At 35.2% G+C, this 25,758-nt stretch overlaps 1 protein-coding gene across 13 annotated transcripts in view; it reads right to left on the bottom strand.

Annotated features, from left to right (window-relative positions):
- Nucleotides 1-33: 33 nt before the first annotated feature.
- MPP6 (membrane palmitoylated protein 6) overlaps nucleotides 34-25,758 on the bottom strand; it is a 111,034-nt gene continuing 85,309 nt past the window's right edge. For 6 of the 13 annotated variants that reach the window (XM_033192537.1, XM_033192534.1, XM_033192536.1 and 3 more), the window contains 6 exons: nucleotides 25,516-25,615; nucleotides 25,117-25,185; nucleotides 22,611-22,772; nucleotides 14,267-14,469; nucleotides 13,078-13,206; nucleotides 34-6,151 (listed from right to left, as the gene is read on the bottom strand). In XM_033192537.1, coding sequence (XP_033048428.1) covers nucleotides 5,975-6,151; nucleotides 13,078-13,206; nucleotides 14,267-14,469; nucleotides 22,611-22,772; nucleotides 25,117-25,185; nucleotides 25,516-25,615 — 840 coding nt within the window. In that variant the 3' untranslated portion in view covers nucleotides 34-5,974. The remainder of the gene's footprint in view (nucleotides 6,152-13,077; nucleotides 13,207-14,266; nucleotides 14,470-22,610; nucleotides 22,773-25,116; nucleotides 25,186-25,515; nucleotides 25,616-25,758) is intronic. The other 7 variants (XM_033192547.1, XM_033192543.1, XM_033192540.1 and 4 more) reach the window with 2 other exon arrangements.

Genomic DNA, 25,758 nt, shown 5'->3' with positions numbered 1-25,758 from the left:
ATAGGAGCCAGTCAGCAATTCTTTTTCAGAGGATACAGAGTCATAAGAACTATTTATATTGTATTTCAAATACAGATTAGCTAAGCTACGCCTGAAATCTGGTTCTACCTGAAAAGATGGAGGCATTTCTCATTTGGACTACGTTTACCAGGACAAGTTTTGTGTCTTTAAAGCAATGTTACTTACACTACTGTCCACCTCTCCTATTTAAGAATAAGATGAAAACCACACATTTTAAATGGTAATGACTTCTGGTTTAATGTTGATAATTTACAGCTGATGAGTTTTTACACACATCAGATGAGTATACTTTTTTCCTGTTTAAGTTAATTAATTAGGCTTCCTCCAAGCTCCCAGGCTACTTTGATAGGAGGAAAGCCAAATTTCATATATGGCCTGCCATATTGATGTTTCTTCTCCCGGCTTGCTGTTGGCTGAAGTACAATAAAGACATCTATTTCCAATTTTAAGACCTTTTTGGCTTCTGTGGTAGCACCACCACCTATTTCATAAGATTCAAAGACAGTTGTTTTACAAGCAGTAAATCACTCAATCTTCTGATTTTATTGGTGGCATTTACCTTAAGTATAGATGTGTTCATTCTGTTTACATTGAAGATTAGAAAACAGTAAGAGCCAGTAGGAGGGGAATAAAGGAAGAGAACTATCCCTTCTGATCGACTTTTGTATGTGGAGGTAAGTCAGATTTATCACACCACTGCATTATCAGCCAATAACTGAGAAGCAATTAGAAAGTAATAACTAAAGTGGATTAATATCTGGATTTTGAGGTTCACAAACTAAGACCTCACTGTGAATGTTTCTTTCTACAAAGAAATAGACGCCTTTTTAAATTAATGGCATGGGTAAAACAACAGGGCTACAGTGATTTCAGGTATAAGGATAAAGTAGGACAGTTTTGAGGGGCAAAGATCAGAGTCTTCTGGTGTAACCAAGTACTGGAATGTTTGCTTACATTTTTTTGACTTGTGAGTGGTCTGACTGGCAGCAAGGATTTGTTAAGGGTTTGGATTTAGTACGGGTTTATAAGCTAAAAGGGACTTTCTGATTAGGACTAAGAGAACAGACCTTCTTCCGGCTGAAACTTTATCTTTGGGGCTATTTTAAAACTGGAAGAAGAATTCCTGAAAAGTATTCACCATCCACTACATTACTTCAGAAAGAGGTACACTTTAAAATAACTAAATAAGGATTTTTCAGTTCAGCATATCAGTTACCACATCACAGTTACAAATTACAAATTAGAATTTAAGGCGAAGACAAATATTAACTTAGCCTTACTTAACAAGCAGAATAGTAATGATAAAGGGAAGTATAAATTTCATTGAAGATCACACAGTCAGAAGTCAGAATTAGGATCTACCCTGTCTTTACTTTTATCAGTAGAGAATATTTTTTTAAAAGTACTGCAGTGTCTTGCCAAAGTGGTCTGAACCATGCTTACTTTAGAAATGATATATCATCATTCTTTCGCTGTTTAGTATATTAAGGACTCATGTTTGAATCTGTGCATTTTTCAAAAACCATTCCAAGAACACAGAAGGTAGCATGATGAATTATGGGAAATATTTTAAAAAGAATATAAACTGCAAAACGCTAGAACAAAAATGCAATTTAAAAATAACCTTACCTTAAAAAAATTATAGAACTGTCATCTTCCTCAGGTATACAATATATACTGGCATAAAAACTGACAAGATGCTCAATTATTAGTCAAATGTATTCTTAAATTTTGTGAGTATTCATTTGTACTATATACAATAATCCCATTATTCAAAAGAATCAATTTCTCCCAAGAATTCCGAATACATTACAGATATTACATGAATTCTCACAGCAAATCTCTTGAAATAAGACAAGGGCAGGTACCATAATCTCAACCTGAATCATATTATAGATTCATTCAAAAGTTTAAATAAGAATTTCCCAAGGGGTTTCCATCCGGAACCCTGTCCTTTTTCCCTAAGAAAATTAAATTTATTATAATAATGACTACTTTCTGAGTTTCTCATATATTTTTCAGAAAGATTCTCAGCTTCAAGGTGGAACCAGAGCCTTTAAAAACAATCTAAAAAAAGTTTCAGAATGTCAAAGAAATGGGAGTAATTAAAAATTTTAGAATGCTAGTTATAATTACATGAATGCATTCAGTTTTATATTCATATATTTTGGGATAATTTTACATATTATACACATAGCTGTATATATATACACACACACATACATAATATATGGCAACTCAAACATTTAAAAATTGAACTGCTATCTATGTACATAAAACTTCAGGATTGCCTTTTTCATGTTTAGTTAAGGTTAATTACTATAAAATTATTGGCTCTCTAGCCTGTGATTTCTGGATAATGGAGTACTGTTTCAGAGGTTACAAAAGTAAAATGTAAGTAGGTTATTATTTTGAGCAGTTTTCAATATTGTTATCTTTAGTTTGCCAATTCAAAATAATTTTACCTAACTCTATGGCTATCCACCTTGAAAATCAACTCCAATCACTGGGATCATGACACTTGTTATACAGAAAAATAAGTACCATTAAATAATTTTTAAAGCAAGGATCATTTTTTATTGTCATTGGGATATGGTCAAAGCAGTTAGTATCTGGATATAATCTGTAATGTCACACGGTTTTATCGCTAACTTGGGTTATTATCTAAATTTGCCTTAATAATCTATTTGTGGCTTTAAAGGAAACTTCTTAAAAACTATTATAAATTTATTGGATTCTAGAATCTAGGGTTTAGGCTACTACTGCTGTAGGCATACTGGGTTTCTGATATAATTTCCATTTCAGAAAGCTATGTTCAGCAATTGTATAGTTAGAGTTAGCCAAAATAAACAAAGTCCTGATGTATCTGACATGTGATATTACCAAATACCACACAGAAATGGAGACTGCATAATAAAGGCAAGGCTGTAATGAAGGTGAAAATTCTACTTTGTAGGGCCATCACATTTATTTCACTAAGTTACGGTTAAATGACTTATCCAGGGATATCACCTCTATGGGTATTTGTACAATTGAAAATGAAAAAATATATATAGTCTCCAGTTGTGTACAATCATGCTTGAGTGCTGAAATGTGGACATTCACCTATCCACAAGGAGCCCTCAGGCACATTAATGTGCTGGCACATCATGTTTCCCAAAAGCACATGCATGTGTGTGTCTATTTCAACCCTTAACAATTGCTCAACATCACTCTAAACCATTTTCTCTTCCATAAAGCTAATTATCACAGATCTTCCCAAAAGAGAAGTTCACATTTCCTTGATCACAGCTATACTCTCATTACCTAGGAAGAACCCTGGGACCCCTGGGCTTCTTGCCCCAGCATAGCACTGCTCATTCCTGCAGATTCATATGGGACTTGGGTTTCAAGTTCAATGATTCTTCATTGAGATACAATGAACTTATCTAAATGTATTCTTGTTAGCACTGGCATCTAGACTGAAATGAACTAAACTGCATCATTTCATATTAGGAGAAATCTAATATGCATTAATTAGATAGTCAATCATGAATACCATTTATAAGAAATAATTCCTTTAAGTATATTTTCTAAGTAATACATTTTATATCACATAAGGCTAACAATATACATGATGTAAAAGTCATCTATTGTACCAAGATGATTGAAATATTTGGCAGATAAACTTCTTGTGCTGCTATGATTATCCCAAAGCTGTTTAAAGAGGCTCCATGCTGCAGCATGAAAGTACATTAGAGAATACAGCACATTTCCTGAGTGCAGAACTGAAATTTCTCTTAAAATTTCAAGTGTGTGTTAAAACATTAAGTCATAGGGCATCACCTTGATACTGTGCTTTAATTCATGTTGCTTTGAGAAGCCAAGAATTTGGTGTACATACATGTAGTTTGAAAGTTTCCACAGTTATTAAAATAGTATAATCCATTTTGTCACCAATTCCCTGTCCTGGGACAAGAAACGTGAATTTGTGTTCTGGCAATGAAAGCTAGAATCAAAAAAAAAGAAAAAAAGAAAAACCTATAGATTTCCAGCTTTAGCAATATGACAACTTGGGTGTTTTGTTTTATTGTGAAAAAGATCCCTCCAAGTTCTCCCAGCTGGCATTCCATATGACAACCTTGGTGAGGGAAAAAACAAATTCAGCAGCCAGGTGTCTGGCACCTAACACTAGACAAAGATGACCATCAATATTTAAGCACCTAATCCTTTAAAGTGTGAATAATGTTTATATGAAAAGCTGGCAACAATACAGAATGTGGTTACCTTAATTTAATAATGAGTTGCATCTCTGAATATGTTTTAGGAAGAATTTCTATTATCCAAGAATCCTAAACGAAGATATTAACTGAGGTGAATGTGGGAATTTGTATAAGTCAATGCATCTAAAGGACAACTTCTTTTGGTAATCATTAAACAAAAAGTACATTTCTTGGTTAGGTGCAGTGGCTCATGCCTGTAATCCCAGCATTTTGGGGGGCCAAGGTGGGCAGATCACTTGAGGTCAGGAGTTCGAGACCAGCCTGGCCAACATGGTGAAACCTCGTCTCTACTAAAAATACAAAAATTAGCCGGGCATGGTGGCATGCACCTGTAATCCCAGCTACTTGGGAGGCTGAGGCACAAGAATCACATGAACCCAGGAGGCAGAGGTTGCAGCGAGCTGAGATCGTGCCACTGTACTCCAGCATGGGTGACAGAGACAGACTCCATCTCCAAACAAAGAAACAAACAAACAAAAAACAAAGTACATTTCTTAACAGATATGTAAAAAATATACAAAACATTTAATATATATTATATAATACATAATATACATATTATATAATGTATATATTTTGTGTGTATGTATACAAAACAGCTGACAATTATTTCCCAATTTTTTAAGTTGTTCAATGGATTTGGTTCTCAACACAACAGACAGAACAGGCACCCTAAGGATCACATCACATTTCCAAAAGCACATTGATTATTCACAAAACCTACAACTGCAAACTTAGAGGCATCTTTAAACATCACTAAAATTTGCAGAGGCATGATACATTTGCTGACCATGTTCTAATAAAAACATTGTTTAAAGTAGTAGGTTCCTTTTGTTAGTTAAAATTTTACATGTGAAAATAAGCTTTCTTCAAGTGTCATTTTGCTGTAAGGTTTTACAGGATAAGGCACTCTCTCAGTCTGCATGACCTTGCTTCCAGCCTCCGAGCTTACTGTGTACACATTAAATTAGTATCATAACATTGCAACAAATAAAAAGAATAACCTCATAAGAGAGTGCAAGGTATTGCTCTTCAATTTTTCAGTAAAGATAGAAATGAAGAGACAAAACTAAAACAACTGCATAAATTAGAATGGATAGCCATACATCTCTGAAATAATGAAAATACGTAAACTGATCAGACTTTTGATGTCAGATTTAGATGGTAGTAGACTAGCTGTAACACTGACATTAAAATTCTGCTTTTGTAAGAAATTTATAAGAAGGAAGGTCAATAACTATATTTTCTTTTATTAAGACTAACCCTTCACTATTTCAATACTGAACTAAATGACAGCTTTACAAAACTATTTCAAGTAATATTCATTATCACAGTGAAAATATGAGACCAATGTTAAGAGTGAACGATTTGAAAACTCCTTTGATGAAAAAGGCAAGGGTACTAAATCAAAACATATACAAAATGCTTCAACGCATTTCTTTATGTGATATGAATAGAAAGATTATCCATACAAAGTTAGAAAAATTAAGATAAATTATATATTAGTACACCTTCCCAACCACAATTTATATAAAAATTCAGAACAGTGTACTGTTATTTCAATCTACACCATAAAAACGCCCGGACTTGGCAGATGATCTTCTAACTGTGATGTATTTTCTCAGTAGAAGGTTTAATTGTTGCAGTCACTTTTTAAAAGTTTAATTTTCATTGTTAACCTTACTGAATCATCAGTAAACCCAGCTGATTGGGACCCACTGCGGTTCCATTCTCAGTTTCTCTATGGCAGTTTGTAGTTTTTCAAAGGCTTTGTCTAGATTGTCATTTACGATGATCAAATCAAAATAGTGGTTGTATGCTCTCTGAATCCGTGCACTTTCATCCACTGTTTTCTTCAAGTCAGAATCCTGTTGAAGAGTTTTAAAAGGAAATGTTTGTATTACAATGCATATTTACTTGCTCAAACTCCAACTAGAAGTGAATATAATAAATAGGTTAGATATATTTCTGGTAATTCTGGTATTAATCCTCAAAATCTAATCCATATAGTGTTAAAGACAATGCTGCCATCTGTTCATGTCTTATTCTTTCCAACAATACTCATGTTTACATTTATGAGTATTCTGCATCTTCTGTTTGACTGATATTAAGATAAAATTCCTAATTAAAAGACTGCTGACAATAATCTTGGAGTGAATAATACTGCAGTGAATCTACAGTAACAAAAGAATTACTGTAGGTGACTGGTTTCTAGCTCCACTATATCATCCTTTTCAAAAGATTTTTATCTTATGGCCTATGTACATCATGGAACCCAATTTGTAGTGGCTGTTAAGCTCAAAGTCAGATTTGCTACCTTTCTCTAAGATAAGATCAGAGAATCTTAGAAGTGTTTTTTGAAGATTAACCTTACATGCTGCCCATCCTCCACCAAAACACATACTCATATATGTTTATTTACGTTTTTGTCCAGGCACTGTTCATATTTCATAAAGTAGTTTTAGTCATTGTGGAATGATGTGGGGAGTACATAAGCAATGGGTTCTACATAAGTAAAGCTTTTTGTAAGATGGTGTTTTGAATTTCACTATACTTCTATATATTCTACAAATATTTATTGAGTTCCTATTAAGGTGTCTACTACATTTCAGAATCAGTGGGTATAACAATGAATAACAGAGAGGGTTCCTATCCTTTAGTGGAGGAGATAAAGAAGAAATAAATATAAAAAATTCCAAGTTGTGATAACTATCATGAAACAAACAAAACAGGCACAAAGAATTTTAAGAGATCTACTTTAGATAAAGTGATTAGAAAGAGACTGAGTAGTAAATGACAGTTAAGCTGAGAACTAAGTGAAAATAAGGAGGTCAGCATCCAGGCAGAGGAAACAGCAGGGCAAAACCCAGAGGAAGGAAACGATCCTGGCACGTTCAAGATACTGAAAGAAGACCGGAATGGGTGAAGGGCTGGGGAACCAGGTAGGTCATGGAGGATCCCTATGTGATCGAAAGACCTCTGTGGGCCTCAAATGAAAATGTGGTATGACACGAGTAGAAGCAGGGAGACTGATGGCAGGAATCCAGGTCAGAGAAAAGGGTTGCCTAGATTATGATGGTGACAGAGGAGATGAAAATGACACGAGACTGGAAATTTATTTTGGTGATAAAATAATCAGGATTAGTTTTTTACATCATCTAGGATTTGAAAAGGGAGGAAAATGAATGAGTCATGAATTGCTCTTGGGTTTCTAACTAAGGTAAATGGGTGGCTGTGGGAGATACAGAGTGGAGGGGTGGGGAGAGCACAATTTCTGGGGGAAACGAAGTGTGCTACTTTGTAATATGGTAAGCTTAAGATGTTTGTGAGACATCCAAGTGGAGATGTACAGCAGGCTACTGGTTATGCAAATCAGAGCTCTGAGGTCTGAGCTAGCTGTATATAAATCATTAGCATAACAACGGCACGAATATAAATGATGTTGATGGAAACACCCAACAATGTCATTTGTGTAGAAAGTGTAGAGAGAGAAGTGGATTCACTGCCAGGCCTGAAGGACCCTAATACTTACATTTCAGCTAATACTGAGATTTCTAAATGAGTTTGAAACAACTAAAATACCTCTGATCATAGATATGTAAACAGGCCACAATTCAACTTGAAAGCAATTCTTGCCTATTACAGCCATTAGCAATTTGATTTGTTTAAAAAAAAAAAAACCTGTTAACAATAATGGAGTATGCCATACAGATGGAACAGGAAATAAAGATTCTCTCTCTGGCTATAGAGTGGTCTCCAGGATATAATGATATGGGAAAAATGCAGGTACATTTTGTACATAAGGTACGATTTATGTATAAAATGGGGGGGAGATATACAGGCACACCTGCTTATATTGGAAACTAATATGGTAAAATGGCTAGCAATAATGGTAGCCAATGAGGGTGGGAGGAAACAAAGGGAGAGGGCACAGAAAAGCTAGATTTGTTTTAAGATTTATGTTGGAGCAATGAAAATGTTGTACAGAATTATACAACAAAATTTAAATTCAAATAAAAGCCATTCTTAAAAATCAGAAGCAAAATAAAACAAATAAACCTGTGTTCCAAGTTGGTGGTTTAACCACGCCACAAGGAATTATTTCAGTGGCTTTAAAAGAAGATAGTATCTAGTGGGTTATAAGTGGGAGGTGTACAATGAGAACACATGGACACATGGTGGGAATAACACACACTGGGGCCTGTCAGGGTAGGAGCACAGGGGAGAGACAGCATCAGGAAGAACAGCCAATGGATGCTGGGCTTAATACGTAGGTGATGGGTTGATCTGTGCAGCCAACCACCATGGCACACGTTCACCTATGTAACAAACCTGCACATCCTGTACATGTACCCTGGAACTCAAAACAAAAGTTGAAGGACAAAAAAAAATCTAGTGGGATATATCCTAAGAACAATTAATAAAAGACTGAAACTTAAATCTTTTCACTAATCATATTGTTAATACAGATATTACTCAGAAATTACATATGTGCATGTACTTAAATTATATTTATATACATGTAAGAAAAGAAATGATGTTAATATAATCACAAACCAAGGTTTTCAGGATAAGAGGAAAAAAAGGCAAATATAAAGCTGAAGAAGAGTAATGTAAAATTTCATTTGAAGCTTTCAAATTGAACGAACGATGTATGTTTTCTAAAAACAAAAAATTTATTTCCTACCTCTGGTTACTGAAAAGGTCTAAAAACAATGTCCAACTGAGTTTAATGTATACTCTTACTGTCTGAATTATCTTTAAATGCTATCTCCCACTAAAAGAAACAAGGGCTTCTGGATGGCTGGTTCCAGGTCTAGGCCAGGAAATGTAGAATAATCTGGAGCATCTTGTCATATCAGAAAGCAAGGAATTATCAAACACTACTAGAATCGTGTTAAAAAGACTCAGAAGCCAAGTTGAATAGGCTCCTACTAGCTGAAGACACAATAATTTAAACATTAAAAAGAACAACCGACCTAAATACACAGAGAGAAGGTACTTCAAGTGACTTTAAAACATAGTGACCTTCCTGGCCAACAGGGTGAAACCCCATCTCTACTAAAAATACAAAAGTTAGCTGGGTGTGGTAGCACGTGCCTGTAGTCCCAGCTACCCGGGAGGCTGAGGCAGGAGAATCGCTTGAACTCGGGAGGCAGAGGTTGTAATGAGCCGAGATTGCACCACTGCACTCCAGCCTGGTGACAGAAAAAAACAAAAAAACAAAACCCATACTGATCTGACTGTATATACTTGGTGGGGAGCTGGGGGGACTGTTCACAGTAATGATACTAGTGGTGGTTGTGTTGATATACTTATTCCCAGAATGTTGTATTTGTACTGTGGAATAAAGCAAATGAGCAATTATATGATATTCTAATTCTAACATTTCCAGTGTTTATGAGAACTGGGATGTTCAGCATAAGAGAAAGGAATTAGGCATATAAGATAAAATAAGTTAAATAAAAATCCTGTGATCTTGAATTTGATTGGAAAATATCAGAATAAATTCATGATATATTTTCCTTCAAACATACAAACAGAAAAGCATATATGCTAGCACTGTCCACATAAAAAGGTCAGCAAGAAGCAGTGATCAACTCTGTGACAATGGGCACTGTTAGTATTATGGTCTTAAAACACCATTTACTCTAAAAGAAATCAGAGTATCTTGGAAAAATGGCTGGTTCCTGGCCTAGAACAGAAAATGTACAAGATGAGCCTGGAACATTTGTTCTACCAGATAGCAAGAAAGCTATCCAAGACTATCAGGGTCATGAAAAAAAAAAAAAAAGTCTCAAGGGCCAACTAGAATAAGCTCCTATTGGTCAATGATGGGACAATCTTAGCACCAATAAGAATAATCACTGCAACAGAATAAAGCACATCAAATAAGTTTGAACACATGTGCTCAAGAAATTGAAAAAACAAAGCCAATTTCAGCTGGTCACCTGTAACCTCTAGAGGCTCTTGGGGAATAAACTCATTATTCTGAAAGCTGACCTACAAAGGATAGTATCAAAGATGTATCCTGCCTTTCCTGTATCAACTGTACCTCAGAATAATCAACTACTTGATGAGGAAAAGTTCTTTTTAAGAATTCTATTTTATAAACGTAGAAGGAATGACAAACTTAGAATACTACCACTTTGCCATCCCTAAAAAAAAACTTATCCAAGGCAAAGATTAATAAAGTTTGCTAAAACCATTAGGTAAAGAGTTACTGAGGAACTTTATAGATCAGGCTAACAACTTCTGACCCCACTGATTAATCTTATGACAAAAAGTCTGACGTATGCCTCATGATGTAATAAAACAAGTACCACCTGTGAATTATTCTTGCAAAAACCAACCAATCACCAACCAAAACTGTGAATAACCTGAATCTGTGTCTGACCAACCCTCTAGATCGACCTATCAGTTTACAGGAAATAGAAGGGATAGAGGAATATGATACAATGGGGGCAGAATGGGTAAAATCCAGATTACGGAACATGCTGTAGGATAAATGATCTACTTTTTTTTTTTTTTAAACAACTAAAACAATGTGAAAAGAGAGGGGAGGGAGGGTGGCAGTGAGAATTTACAGATTAAAAGGTACTAAAGGGACGTCTGCTTCTAGCCAAGGTGAAATAACAGGCATCAGACTACCTCTCCCACCTAACAATTAATTTATGGACAAAATGTATGAAATAGTTTTTAAGATACTATACATCAAGATATTAAAAACAGATCACAGAAAGATAGAAAACAAATGAAGTGAGTTCTACGATTACTCCAGTTTACTGGCTTGAAAGAATTTATGGGTAGTAGGATACAGAGAGTGAGCCCAGAGGAGCCTACAGGACTCTGAGTTGAAGACAGAGCTGAGCCCAGGGAGACCCAGGTGGCAAGAGTTTGCAGGACGGAACGCCGGAGGGGAAGAGCAGCAGAGACAGACTTTGGAGATTTGTAGAAGGTCCTTGTCCAGCATTCAGCTGAGTACCAACTCACACACAAGTATGACCTGAAGCTGAGAAAGAACCACCAGAAAGGATCAGAGGTACCCAGGGATGGCACCTATTCCCCCTTAGCCAGAATAGAAAACCTCATGACTCACAGGCCCTGTGGTAGGAGTACCAAATAGGTCTTGCCTTATTTGTGGGGGAATAACTGGCCCTAAAATAAGAAATGCTTGGGTCTTACCTAACAAATTTAAAAAGTGAGACCTGAAAAAACCAAACTATTTCCAAATAACTGCATCCTAGAACAAAGCTCACAATGTCTGGCATCCAAAAAAGTTACCAGGATTGCAAAGAAGCAGGAAGATATACCCATAATAAAGAGAAAAATCATTCAATCAAAACCAATCCAGAACTGACTCACATGTTAGAATTTGCAAAGACATTAAACACTTACTATGTTTCATACATTCAGAAAGCAGAGACATGGATCAACTTGAAAAAGAACAAAGAAAACTACTACTACCTGATTTCATGGCATATAACCAAGTACAGTGGGGCGAAACGGTGAGAGTGGTGGGAGGAAGGGTGCAGGGAGCAGGTTACAAAGGAGCACAGGGAATTGTGTGGAGATGATGGACATGTTCATTATTTTGGTTGTAATGGCTTTCACGAGTACAAATATATGGCCAAATTGATCAAGTGGGACACGTTAGGTACACACAGTTTACTGCGTATCAATTATACCTCAATTAAGCTGGGAAAAAGATTTAGGTGACAACAAGTAAATTCAATGTGTTGATCTTGTTCGAATACTGATTTGAACAACAACAACAACAAAAAAAACCTTGGAGAAACTCAAATATAGACTGCATGTAGATGACAGTAAGATACTGCTTATTATTTTTGGTTGTACTAATGGTATGTTTTAAATGTCTTTATCTTTTAGATATAAATATTGAGATATTTATGGATGACATGATATCAAAGATTTGCTTCAAAATAATTCAAGGAGAGGAGGAAGTGGGGAGGGGTCTAATTAAAACAAGAAATTGCCATGATTATTGAAGCTAGGTGATGGGCATAAGGGCTCATTTTCCCCCTCTTTTGCATATGTTTTTGAATTTCCATAAGTGAAAAAGGAGAGAGGAAAAAAAGGAAAAAACATGTAATAGAAACTAAACATCAGAACACCTAACTTTACCAATGATAAACCATATAATAAACATGTCTGTTAATGATCTTGGAGCCCAGTCACCCCACAAGTAAAATGAAGGTATTTAATTAATATGCATATTTTAATATTGGTCCATTTCATTTTACAAAGGGGAACTAAACTTTTGATTTAAAATAAAGTGTACAATGATTTTCAAGTAAAAGAACACTGTTCCAGATCCTAACTACATCAAATTAATTTTTATTCTGTGTCACCTTATATAGCATGTCTGTTTCATAGCATAATTAGCTAAGAGTTGGCCAGGCACGGTGGCTCCCGCCTGTAATCCCAGCACTTTGGGAGGCCAAGGTGGGCAGATCAGGAGTTCGAAGTCAGGAGTTCAAGACCAGTCTGGTCAACATGGGGAAACCCTGTCTCTACTAAAAATACAAAAATTAGCTGGGCCTGGTGGCACACGCCTGTAATGCCAGCTACTTGGGAGGCTGAGGCAAGAGAATCGCTTGAACCTGGGAGGGTGAGGTTGCAGTGAACTTAGATCGTGTCAACGCATTCCAGCCTGGACAAGAAGGCAAGACTCTGCCTCAAAAATAAATAAATAAAAATAAGTTAGATAAGAGTTAAACATGCTCAAAAGAAAAGGAAAGATTTTAGAAGGACAATCATATGGTTAGCTCACGGTCAGAAGCTTGGTAGTGATTCCTGCATCCACCACAGCCTTGTGCATGGCACGCAACGTCTCTAGCTCTGGAGCCGCAATAAATACCACATAGGGCATAAACTCTGACGTCCTCAATATTTTCAGTGCCTGTGTAAAAGAATAATTATAAGCCAATTTATACAATATTAGAACTAGAATTCTGCTACCCTTTAGTATAAATCAAGGGCTGTTTGCACTTGTTCTATGGAGTAAAGGACATAATTTAATACCTATCTCCGTTTTGTCATTCTCATTCCATATAGTACTTTCTTAAAATATTGATCCATTTATTTTGTTCTAAATTCAGTCTGTTCCTCTTGAAGAAACGAAAGTATAAAACAATGATCAAAAAATCATCAAGAGTGATGTAAACTCTTTTTATGTTAATTGTAGAATTCTGTTAATACCGAAAAAGTAGAAATAACCTCAATGTTGATTTATTGGAGAGTGGTTAAATGAATATATATTCATACTATAAAGTACTATATAGCAATTACAAAGAAAAAAAAGCTCTACAGTAACCATAAAAAGATCTTCAAGAAACAGTACTATTTCATAAAACCCCTGAAAATTCTATGTAGAATTTTTCCATTTTTGTAAAAAGAAACAACAAAAACAGAAAACCCATTACCTTATATATATTTGTATTTAAGGCATAGTGAAATGACTAGAAGAGACATAAGAAACTATTAACAACTCTTATCTCTGAGTAGGGAGGTGAGGTTGGGCTGAGTGGAGTGGAGTGGGAAGGGGTAGGTAAGAGAGAAACACAGAGTGAGAATAAGAGGTGTGCATGTGTGTCAGGTACGAGGGGGAGTGACTTTAACTTTTTATTCTTTATATTGCACACTTGAGTTTTAAAATTAACATTTTTTAACATATGCATTTATGCATTACTTGAACAGGTAAAATATATACTAAACTTCTACTGTAGATCTAATCACACAGTTTCTATTGCCACCCAAGCTGCTGTTGGCTAATTGTTCAGAGATTTATTTAACTAGCTATGTATACATAATAACATTCTCTATCACCCAAAGGTAATGGAGGGAGTCACCTTTCTACCCTGACAAAACAAACAACCCCAACCCAACATCCCCGACATACATGAAAAAAACTCCACAGAAAATAAAATATGAAAAACAGCTTTGGAATCCAAGCAGCTTACTTGGGGGTTGACATCCAGAATGCAAGTCCGTCCAGTCTGGACAACCTCAAGAATAGAATCAATTTTGGTTCCATAGAGATTTCCTTCATATTCCCCATGTTCCAAATACTTTCCAGCTTTAATATCTGCTTCCATCTCAGATCGTGACACAAACTTATATGCCTGGCCATCTTTTTCATCTTCCCTTGGTTTCCGTGAAGTAACTAAATAAAATAGTGTTGAGATTTTTGTACAAAGAAATTGTAGGGCATAAAAAATAGACTAAAATACATAGGGTGGCTTAACATTTTTCCACTTGGTGCAGCAAACTACAGCCTATGACCAAATCTGATCTGCTTCTTTAAGTTCTATTGGACTACAGCCATACTCATTTGTTTATGTATCATACATGGTTTCTTTCCCATTAAAACGGTGGTAGTAATTGTGACAGACTGTGTGGACTGCAAAGCCTAAAACTTTACCATGTGGCCCTTTAATAGAAAAAGTTTCTTGATATCTTAGAGGAATATTTTAAGAGGTAGTCCCCTAAACAAAATTCGCATCCAAAAACAGACTTCTTAAAATCACTCTGAAACTCAAAATTTTACCTAGCAGCAGAGCCTTCAATGACGTTCTTAATTATGGTAAGTGTTAATAAGTGTGAGGCATGTTGTGAGTGAGTCTTTTCAACTGACGGGCACTCTCCTTCTCCTCAGGAATCCATCACATCCTTTCTTTCCACATTAACACTTCCTAAGTGTCCCAAAAGGTGAGTAAGCAAAGTTCACCTATTCTTAGTTGTAATACCAATTTTGTAAAGTGCAGTTTTATCCACAAATTATCTATCCTTTATCTTACCTCAAAACCAACCCTTTCTTTTAGCTTCCTGTTTACTGATACTCCCAAATGTTAATTGTTCTATTTTACACTTCAGTGGTAGAGCTAGCCACCTCATTATTATTATGGTCTATTAAATTCCTCTCCTCTGACCCGACATATTATTTCTGGGAAAATGAGATTGAATAGCTCAAGTCAAAATTTAGAAGTAGGAGATCCTTTTGTCTGATATTTTATAGCTTTGAATACTTTCAGAGACATACAATCCTCTGCAAGTTGGTCTGTGCTAGGAACGGTTATTACCACTTTCTAAACTGTTGCAAATGTGTACTCTGGCAACTTTGTTAACAATAACTTTGAAGAAGAAAAGTAATTTTTGAGTGTGTTATTTCAAGCTTAGCCTTACCCTGGGCTTTGCTGGATCAGAGACAAGAAGTATTCTGCTTCTATTAGCTAAGTAGTTGCAGAATAACTGATGGAATTATTAAGTACACCAAACTAAACTAAGAAAGTAATCCAAATAAAAAGATGACAGTGTTTTGACTAATTCTAGTAGGCATAAGACATAGAAAACTTTTATAAGAACAAAATTAACTTCAAACTCAAGCTCAAACATAAGGGTCAAATGAGATCATTATGTATAATAGGACTCCCATTTTTCCCTTGTTTTCTGGCTCAACCTTGGGAGTGGTCATCTTAGACTACTGTAAAGAGTGTTTATAAAGTATCTTCAAGAATCTTCAAGATGCTATGATGGCTTCTCATATATAAAATTGTGTGATCTTTAAGGTTTCTGGAATTAGTCACCAAAGGTGTATAATAAAACTTCAAAGGCAACTTTCAATGCTCCAAATAAATGCATAATAGGACTTACTTCAACATTGTGAACATTAATTTTAAAAAATAGTTTTTTTGTGTGTGTGTGAAGTACTACAGTGAAACCATACAAGGGAATGCATTGCTTGAAATAAATACGTATATGTACATGTACTACCCCCACCCCATGCTGAGGGAATCTTAATTCTTAGAGAAATGTTCTTCAGTTTACAAGTGAACTTTAACTACAATCCTACTCTCTACTAACACTCCAAAAAACAATCCACGTTGTCACATAATTAAACTGCTTTCCATGTCTAGAACAGAGAAATTAGAACATGGTTTGACTACAACTGATTCCTTAGACTTCTATACTGAGCAACTACATAATGTGATTTTTTAGAAGTAATTTTTTATGACAGGAAAAACTATTAATTTTAGCTGCTATTCAAATAATGAAGAAACAATCAACAAAGTAATACTTAATTTGTTAACTAAGCTCAGGATGTCAGTGTTAAAGAGAAAACAGGATTCATAACATAGCCTATCTCCCTAAAATAACAATGTTTTTCTATTTTATTTTAGGATCATTTTGTAATATATAAAGAAAGTTAAATCGCCTTAATTTTATAACAGAGAAAATTTTAGAAATTCAAAAATATATGGAAAATAAGCAATATACTCCCAAATAACCAATGGATCTTCTATAAGCAATCACAAGTGAAAGAAAATACTCTGAGAGGAGATGGCGCTGTTGAAGAGCACAGTTACAGATAGAGCTGACCAGGCGCTTCCAGAGTGCCAGTTGTCCAGCAGCATGTTCATTACCTTGAAGATATATGATGGTTGAACGAAACCCATTCATGCTAAGAAAAGGTTCTGTGGAGGGCTTTAAGCCCTTGATAATTGTCTTAAAAGCTACTGATGGGAAAAAAGATCAGCACTGTGATGAGCACTAAAGAGCTGAATCGTATGGCTAATTCAAACATATTAAGAGCTAAACGGATGGGCTGAATAACAGGGACAAAATGAGTTAAGACTAAGCAGCACAGTGAAGGGCACTACGTTTCTTGCTTTCACCAACTAACGGATGAATTGCTATTTCTTCTTTGGTTTTTACTTTTGGTCACAAAGATGGGTTTCCGTTCTGCCAGAGTAACTGTATTCATGTAAGATTTAGGGTCATTGTGGAGGAAAGAAGGGTTGGAACAGAATAGTTGTCATAAGAAGCCAGTTTATTATTTTAGATCTGGCTAACTGGTCTGTGTTGCATAGTTGTATATTCAGGATTATGGTTTTAAAGTCTCTGTAGCCATCTACAGAGACAAGTATCATTGAACATATATATATATATATATATATACACACACACACACACACACATATATATTGCCCACTCAAAACAAAAGTATTTTGAGATGAATGAAAACAAAAATGCAGCATACCAAAAACTTTAAGATGCAACTAAGTGCTTAGAGGGAAATCTATAGCTGTGAAAGCCTATGTTAAAAAAGATCTCAAATCAATAATCTAATGTTCTTTCTAAAAAAACAGAAAGACAGTAAATAAACCCAAAGTACAAGTAGAAAGAAAATAATAAAGATTATAGCAAAAATTAGAAAGTAGAAAAAATACAGAAAATCAGCAAAGGCAAAATTTGATTGTCTGAAAAGATCAACAAAATTGACAAATCTTTACATAGACTAAGAATAAAAGAGGAAAGACTCAAATATCTAAAATCAGAAATGAAAGAAAAAATATTACTATGAACCCTGCAGAAATCCTGAAACTGATTTAAAAAAAAATCCAAGTTGACCTATAACAAGTAAAGAGACTGAATTAATAATCAAAACTTCCCATAAAGTAAAGCCCAGGGTCAAATGACTTCATGGGTGAATTTCATCAAACATTGAATGAATTATAATTAATCCTTTACATACTCTTCCCAAACAATGAAAGAGGAAAGAATACTTCACAACTCATTCTATGAGTCCTGTATTACCATATCAAAGCTAGACAATGACATCGTAAGAATGAAAACTATACACCAATATCCCTTATAAATATAGATATAAAAATCCTTACAAATTACAAACAACCGAATCTAGAAGTATATAAAAAAGATGGCACATCATAACCAAATGGAATTTACCACAAAAAGACAAGGTTGGCTCAATATATAAAAATCAAGGAATGTAATACATCATATCAATAGAAGACAATAAAAAACAAAAATCATATGAACTATCAACAAAGAAAAAGTATTTAGCAAGATCCAGTACCCTTTCTTGGTAAAAAGCCAACAAAGTAGGAACACAAGGGAACTTCTCCAATCTGATGAAAGGCATCTGTGAAAAACCCCCCACAGCTAAAATGGAAAGATGGAATGCTTTCTCCTTTCTCCTTAAGATCATGAACAAGACAAGGATGTTCACTTTTGCCACTTCTATTATACTATTACACATTACACTGCAGGTTCTAGTTGAGGCAATTAGATAAGACAAAGACATAAACAGCACCCAGACTGGAAAGAAACAAGTAAAACGATCTCTATTTGCAAATGACATGATTTTGTATATAGAAAACCCTGAGGAACCCACACAAAAAAATCATCATTAGAATCAATGAGGTCAGTAAGGCTAAAAGACAAAGCCAACACACAAAAATCAGTTTATTTCTATACACTAGCAAGGAACAATCCAAAAAGGAAATTAAGAAAATACTTTTTGCTATAGAATAAAAAAGAACAAAATACTCAGGAATAAATGTGACAAAGAAGCATAACATTTGTACAATGAAAACCATAAACAGCATTAAAATGAAGACCTAAATAAATGGAAAGACATCTATGCTCACAGACTGGAAGAATTAATACTGTTAAGATAGCACCTGTAATCCCAGCACTTTGGGAGTCTGAGGCGGGTGGATCACCTGAGGTCAGGAGTTCGAAACCAGCCTGGGCCAGCATGGTGAAAGTAAGTCTCTACTAAATATACAAAAAAAATTAGCCAGGCAGGATGGTGGGTGCCTGTAATCCCAGATACTCAGGAGGCTGAGGCAGGAGAATGGCTTGAATCCAGGAGGCGGAGGCTGCAGTGAGCCAAGACCACACCACTGCACTCCAGCCTGGGCGACAGAGCAAGACTCTATCTCAAACAAAACAAAACAAAACAAAACAGATGGCAGTAGTCCTCAAGTCAACTTACTGGCATTTCTATACAAATTATAAACTTCCAGTTGCTGCAGAAAAGGTAGCTAGAATTCAATATAATCCCTCTTAAAATTCTAGCTACCTTTTCTGCAGAAACTGGAAGCTTATCTTATAATTTATATAGAAATGTCAGGAACCCAGAAGAGCCAAAACAAACTTCAAAAGAAAGAACAAGTTGGGAAGGTTCACAATTCCTGGTTTTGAAATTTAATACAAATATACAGTAATCGAGACAATGTGGGACTGGCATAAGGACAGACATCTAGATTAATGGAATAGAATTGAGGGTTTATAAATCCATCTTCACATTTACAATCAATTTTCAAAAAGGGTGGCAAGACAATTCACTGGAGGAAAGAACTATTCTTTTTGACAAATTGTGTTGTGACAACTGGAAAAGTGCAAGCAGAAGAATAAAGTTGAAATCTCCTCCTCACACTCAACACAAAAATGAACACAAAATGGATCATATAATCTGCATATAAGAGTTAGTAGTATAAACTCTTAAAATAAAATACAGGAGGGTAAAATTTTGTGGCCTCAGGTTAGGGAAAGCCTTGATATGGTATCGTATTTGGTAAGATATGAAAAGCATGATGGGCAACAAAAGATATACAAAATTGGATTTCATCAAAATGAAAAACTTTTGTATACCAAAGGACACCATCAAAAACATAAGAAGTCACCAAAGAATGAGAGAAAATATTAATATGTGCAAATCATATATCTAATAAGGAACTTGTATCCAGAATATAATATGACCTTCTCTTACAGCTTAAGAAAAAGACAAATAACCTAACTGAAAAATGGGCAACCAGTTTAAACAGACATTCCTCCAAAGAAAATGCATAAATGGCAAATATGTACATGAAAAGTTGTTTGACATTATCAGCCATTAGGGAAATGCAAATGAGAACCAAAATAAGATACAACTTCACACCCACTAGGATGACTATAATCAAAAAGTCAGATGACAAATGTTGGTGAGGATGTAGAGAAACTGGAAACTTCATATGCTGCTGGGATTGTGAAAGGGTACATATACAGCTGCTGTGGAAAACAGTGTGGAAGTTCTTCTAAAGGCTCAACATACAGTCACCATATAACCTACAAATTCCACTCCTAGGTATATACCCAAGAGAAACAGGCATATGTCCACAAAAATACCTGTATACAAATGCTGACTGCGGCATTATTCACAATAGCTAAAAATAAAATAATCCAAATGTCCATCAACTAATGAATATATCAATAAAATGTGGTACAGCCATGTAACAATCACTTAGCAAGGGAAAGAAAATAAGTACTGATACATGCTACAACACATATGAGATCTGACATGTTAAGAAGCCAGTCACAAAATACCACATATTGTATAACTCCAGTATATAAAATGTCCAAAATAAGCAAATCTATTTTTACAGAAAGATTCATGATTGTTCATGGCAGCAGGGGGTGAGGAGGTTGGTGGGAAATGGGTACAGAGATTCTTTTGGCGATGATGAAGACATTGTAATAGCTTTTGAATTTTACAATCCAGAATTCTATTCTCAGCTAAATAGTCAAATAAAGGGCAGAAAATACATATTTTACAACACAAAGATGCAGACATTACATTCCACATACAAGAGGATGTACTCCAGCAAAACAAGGTGATAAACCAAGAAAGAGAAAGAATGGGATGGAGGAACAACAGCTTCAACCCAGGATAACAACAAAGGGAACTACTCCAGTGTTAACAGGTGGGCAGCCAGAGAGACAGCATGTAGTCCTCATTGAAGCAGAAAGACAGAGGGTTCTGAGACAGAGGTCTCCAGGAAAAAAAAACAAATACAACTTACTGGATAAACAAGTCTTTAGTTTAAACAACAACAAAAAATTGTATACACATACACATAAAATCAGGTAGTATAAGGAAAAACAGAACTCCAGAGATTCTTGGGTCACAGAAGGGGAAAGGCCTATTCAAGAAAGTAAAATTGAACTAACTTTATATTGGAAGGACAGTCAGGAAGTGAACAGATAAGGTCTAAACTGGATAAACCAGGAAAGAGCAGACTAAAGACATTATTAAGAAATATGGAACACTACCAAAAGAAATAGCAAAAACAATGAAAAGTGACTGTTTTTCATAAGTGAACCAGTGGTGAGGCAGGGGAAGAGAAGGGGTTATTTTTTCCCTCATTATATGTCTTTAAGAACTACTTACCGAAAATATTGGGCACATATTAATTTGATAAAAGCGAAAAACTTTTTCTTTATTTCACAACTGCAGCTTTAACATACTTTGATTACAGTGAAGTTTTTGTTTTGTTAATCACTTTACTAGGATTTGTCTAAATTTAGTGTTTTACAATGCCTACAGTAGAATCAGAAGACTTACTGTGAAGGGATTACAAGCAGCACATGGGGGCAATGACAAGGCTATTCCCTAACTTTTAAGAATTTTAGCAATAGGAGTACTCACTGAGAATTAAACCCAAAATATACTGGACAAAACCAGAGAAACTCTAAAATTCAATTAAAAGAGATGAGGTTAAAGTTAGGCCAGGATTTGACTCAAAATAGCTTGAAGGCATTAATATACCTAAAGGAATGCCATATTAAAAGGGGGCTTGGTCAGAAATAGAAGCATAGCAAAGGAAATTAAGAAATCAACGTTAGCGTATCTCCTGCTTTCTTCAAGGGACAGACATCTAAGTTCACAAGTAAAGATTCATGTATTTCAAAAACAAAGACAAATGTATAATAGTCCCCACAGTTATAGATAAATGTGTATTAGTCACTACAGTAAGTCACTAACATCATCCAATTCCTTGACCTAACTCCATTCTCATCAAGCATACTTCTGACATGATTATTAAACTTTCTATGTAAATATGCAAATAGAGAAATGAATGCAAAGACCATAAAATGAGTGGTCTTTGCATTAATTAATGGTTATACTTCTCACCAATATTATTTTATTCTATACATCAGACTTTGTAACCTTAATTAATGCTGCCTGCAGTAAAAGATAAATCACTCTTGATGAGCCATCAAAAATCAGGTTTACGATCTTGCACGACTGAGAGCTACAAGCCAGGCCACGTAAATTCATACAGCTGTTGCCACATTGGCTATGTCTGAGGGTCAGAAACTTTCTCTTCTTTACACTAAAATGGTTGAACAATCCAACTTTTTAGATACACATCAGTACAAGAAAATCCTAAATGCCTATCTTGCCACAATTCTTAAATACAGGCATTTAATTCTAAGATTTCTGAACTGAATAGTTTAGAGAAGCACTTGCCACCAGACAGCAAGCCAACAGCACTGCAGCACTATTTCATAACAGCTATAGAATTACTAAATTTTTCAATGTCTTTTACTTGTTCATTTTCACTGCAATAAAGAAAACTTATTTGGGAATAGCAGTAATTAATGATAATAATCCCCCTCTCCTCCATATGCCCATACTCTTTCCTGCCAAATGCATAGCAAGGAAAACAGAAAACTTACATGGCACCGTAGTTCCAAATCTAGTGGGATTCAATACTATAAACCTGTTTTTCAAGCTTCTTCGGCCTACACCTTGAGCTCCTATCAATACTAATGTTTTTCTCTGGAAGGGAGGCATTTTGGCTACCTCCTCATATATCTGGATTTCGTGACGATCAAATTCTAAATGAAAAAGGAAATAGGAATATATATTTAGTCATCTTTTATATACATGAAAGAAATCTCTGCAATTCTGTCCAGTAATGGCTTAGCTGTCTTGATAGTTAAATATCACTTGACTTGTACCCACTTAGCATAGATTTGTTTTTACAAATTTGGTAAAGTACAATAAACAATAATTATTTTATTATTGTTTTTAAGACCAGGGCTCACTGTCACCCAAGGTAGAGTGTTGCAATCTTAGCTTACTGTACCCTTGAACTCCTGGGCTCAAGGAAGTCTCCCAAGTAGATGAAACCACAGGCATGGGCCACCATACCCAGCTAATTTAAAATTTTTTTTTGTAGAGAAGGGATCTTGCTTAGGTGGCCCAGGCTAGTCTCAAACTACTGGCCTCAAGTGATCCTCCTGCCTCAGCCTCTCAAAGTGCTGGGATTATAGGCATGAGCCACTGTGCCTCGCCCAGTAAATTATTTTATATCTTGCTTTAAACATCTGGTCCATCCATTTGCCCTTAAAAATTTGTCTAATCGGGCTGGGCATCGTGGCTCATGTCTGTAATACCAGCACTTTTGGAGGTCGAGGTGGGGGGATCACGAAGTCAAGAGATCGAGACCATCCTGGCCAACATGGTGAAACCCTGTCTCTACTAAAAAAATACAAAAAATTAGCTGGGCATGGTGGTGCACGCCTGTAGTCCCAGCTACTCGGGAGGCTGAGGTAGGAGAATCACTTGAATCCAGGAAGTGGAGACTGCAGTAAGCTGAGATTGTGCCAGTGCACTCCAGCCTGGTGACAGAGCGAGACTCCGTCTCAAAAAAAAAAAAAGAAAAAATTAGTCTGATTAATCAAGCTAGAAAAATTCTATGTTTTATCCTTATTTATCACAGATTCTATCCACTGAAATCTATTATCAATTTGTCAGTAGAAATCCTGTAATATAAATAATCAAATTACAGACCAGTTTATATAGAAAGTATGTATCAAATACAGAGGACAGGAGCAAACCTACTGTGGTTGCTTAAGTTGCACGGAACGAGTGACCTTCCAATTATATAAATGAATATTGTATGGCAAATCTACAATTATCAGTTTGATTAGAAAATTCAACATACTGACATTTACTGACAACATACATTTAAATGTTAAGACTTTGAAATTTACATATAAAACAAATTTTAGATCCACTGTCCAAAAGTATAATCTTAGTGGGAAAATTACGAATTTTCTATTTTGCAAAAAAGCCTTATGGGCATATATTTTATGAATAATAGGGCCAAAGTGATGATTTGAAATACTGTATTACCTGTTGTTACTGTAACTCTCAATCTGTAGTAATAATACTCCTTCCTTAGCTTATTATCCTAATAGCAATTCTTTCTTTGCACAATTTCTCCACAGTAGATTAAACCAATATTAAGAGAAAACAAGCCTACTTCTGCCTTCTATATTATTTTCTTTTAGGGTGTGCTGTTTAGTTTATTACCAGTATAGAGGTAGCTCTGAAGTCAAAAAAGTACTTTTAAAATTGCCAACTGCTTTTAAGCCTCCAGAAATTTCTGATTCATAGAGCTGCTTTTTACTCCTGTCATCCTCTGCAACTGGGATATAGTAGTTTCCATTCTTTCCCTTCTTTCCTTTTTATTTATTTATTTTTAACATCAAATGAGTAGCCAATACAGGTCTGGGGTTTTATTCTAAATTGTTTTTAAAAATCCTTTCAGCTTTACTGAGGTATAACTGACAAACAGGAATTGTATATGAAGTGTACAACTTGATGTTTTCATGAATGTGTACACTGTGAATGATTACTTCAATCGAGCTATTAAACATATCCATCATCTCACACAGTTACCATATCTTTCTTTTTAAAAGTATTTCTTTCTGCATGACTAAAAGATTTAAGAAGGAATTCTATTATATCAGACCAAGATTTATTTGGTCCAGTGCTATTTTTCTATAAGTACCATGGTCAGTGTTATAGCAGGATACAGTTGCCCTTAAACATAACTCTTTTAACATCTTGACAAAGGCATTCTACCCTTTAGAAATGGCACATAAATTACTATTTCAAAATTCTCTGGACAAATAGTTTCATTAAGACAAGTAAAAATCCTAACCAATTTGTTTTGTTGTAAACTATACTCACAAAATAAAGCACATGGTAGTATATATCAGGATTTAAATAATTTATATTATATTGCACCATGTGTTCACACGCCAGCCCCTTGCAACTGGGTACTAATCTGAATTACATTCACTTAAAGCTGTATATTCAGAGTTTATGCCATGCTAAATGACATATAGCTACTTCACTTGGACTTCTCAAAAAGTATTTAAAACCTACCTGCATTTCTGGTTGTGAGATACATCATCTTCTTCTTTTTTTTGCTACTTATAGTTCCACAAAAAGGTCCTGAAGGATGATAAAACAAATATAATTTAAGCAGTATGTCAGAACATGAAAAAATTGCCCTGTAGTATTTTATAGGGGTGGGAGAATTATCTTCCCAATGTTGCATCCTAGGAAGCAAAAGAGGGTGGGGGTGAGTTAAGCCACTGAATTTTGATACTCTACCAGCAGGTGGCAGAACGGGATCAAAAAGATTACTTATGAGAGCTAAAGCAGAGGGAGGGATTCATTCTAGACATATTTTAAATAAATGCATTTGCTTATTTAGACAAAAGAGACAAAGAAAGGTGGTCACAAAGGACTCCTTGTTACTTATTGTGTCGAGCTCATCACCTGAATTGTCCCAGTCTCTTCTAACAAATGCCTTTCTCTTCTCTTCCAGGAACTGGCTTGGAATGAGACCAGCGCTTCCTCCCTCTTTTACATGGCTAGCCTAGAATCAAATTAACGAATTGTATATCTCAGTGACCAAAATTTGAGACCATATTCTATTAAGTAGGACAAGCAGTGGTCAGTTAAAAAAAAGTCATATTTGCTCTTAAAAACAACCTTGAGATTTACATCCATAGCATTGTC

Source organism: Trachypithecus francoisi, unplaced genomic scaffold, assembly GCF_009764315.1.
Source record: "Trachypithecus francoisi isolate TF-2019V2 unplaced genomic scaffold, Tfra_2.0 Lachesis_group4, whole genome shotgun sequence".
Lineage (NCBI taxonomy): Eukaryota > Metazoa > Chordata > Mammalia > Primates > Cercopithecidae > Trachypithecus > Trachypithecus francoisi.
Note: the sequence above shows the minus strand (reverse complement) of the source record. Positions and strands in the feature narration are given on the sequence as shown.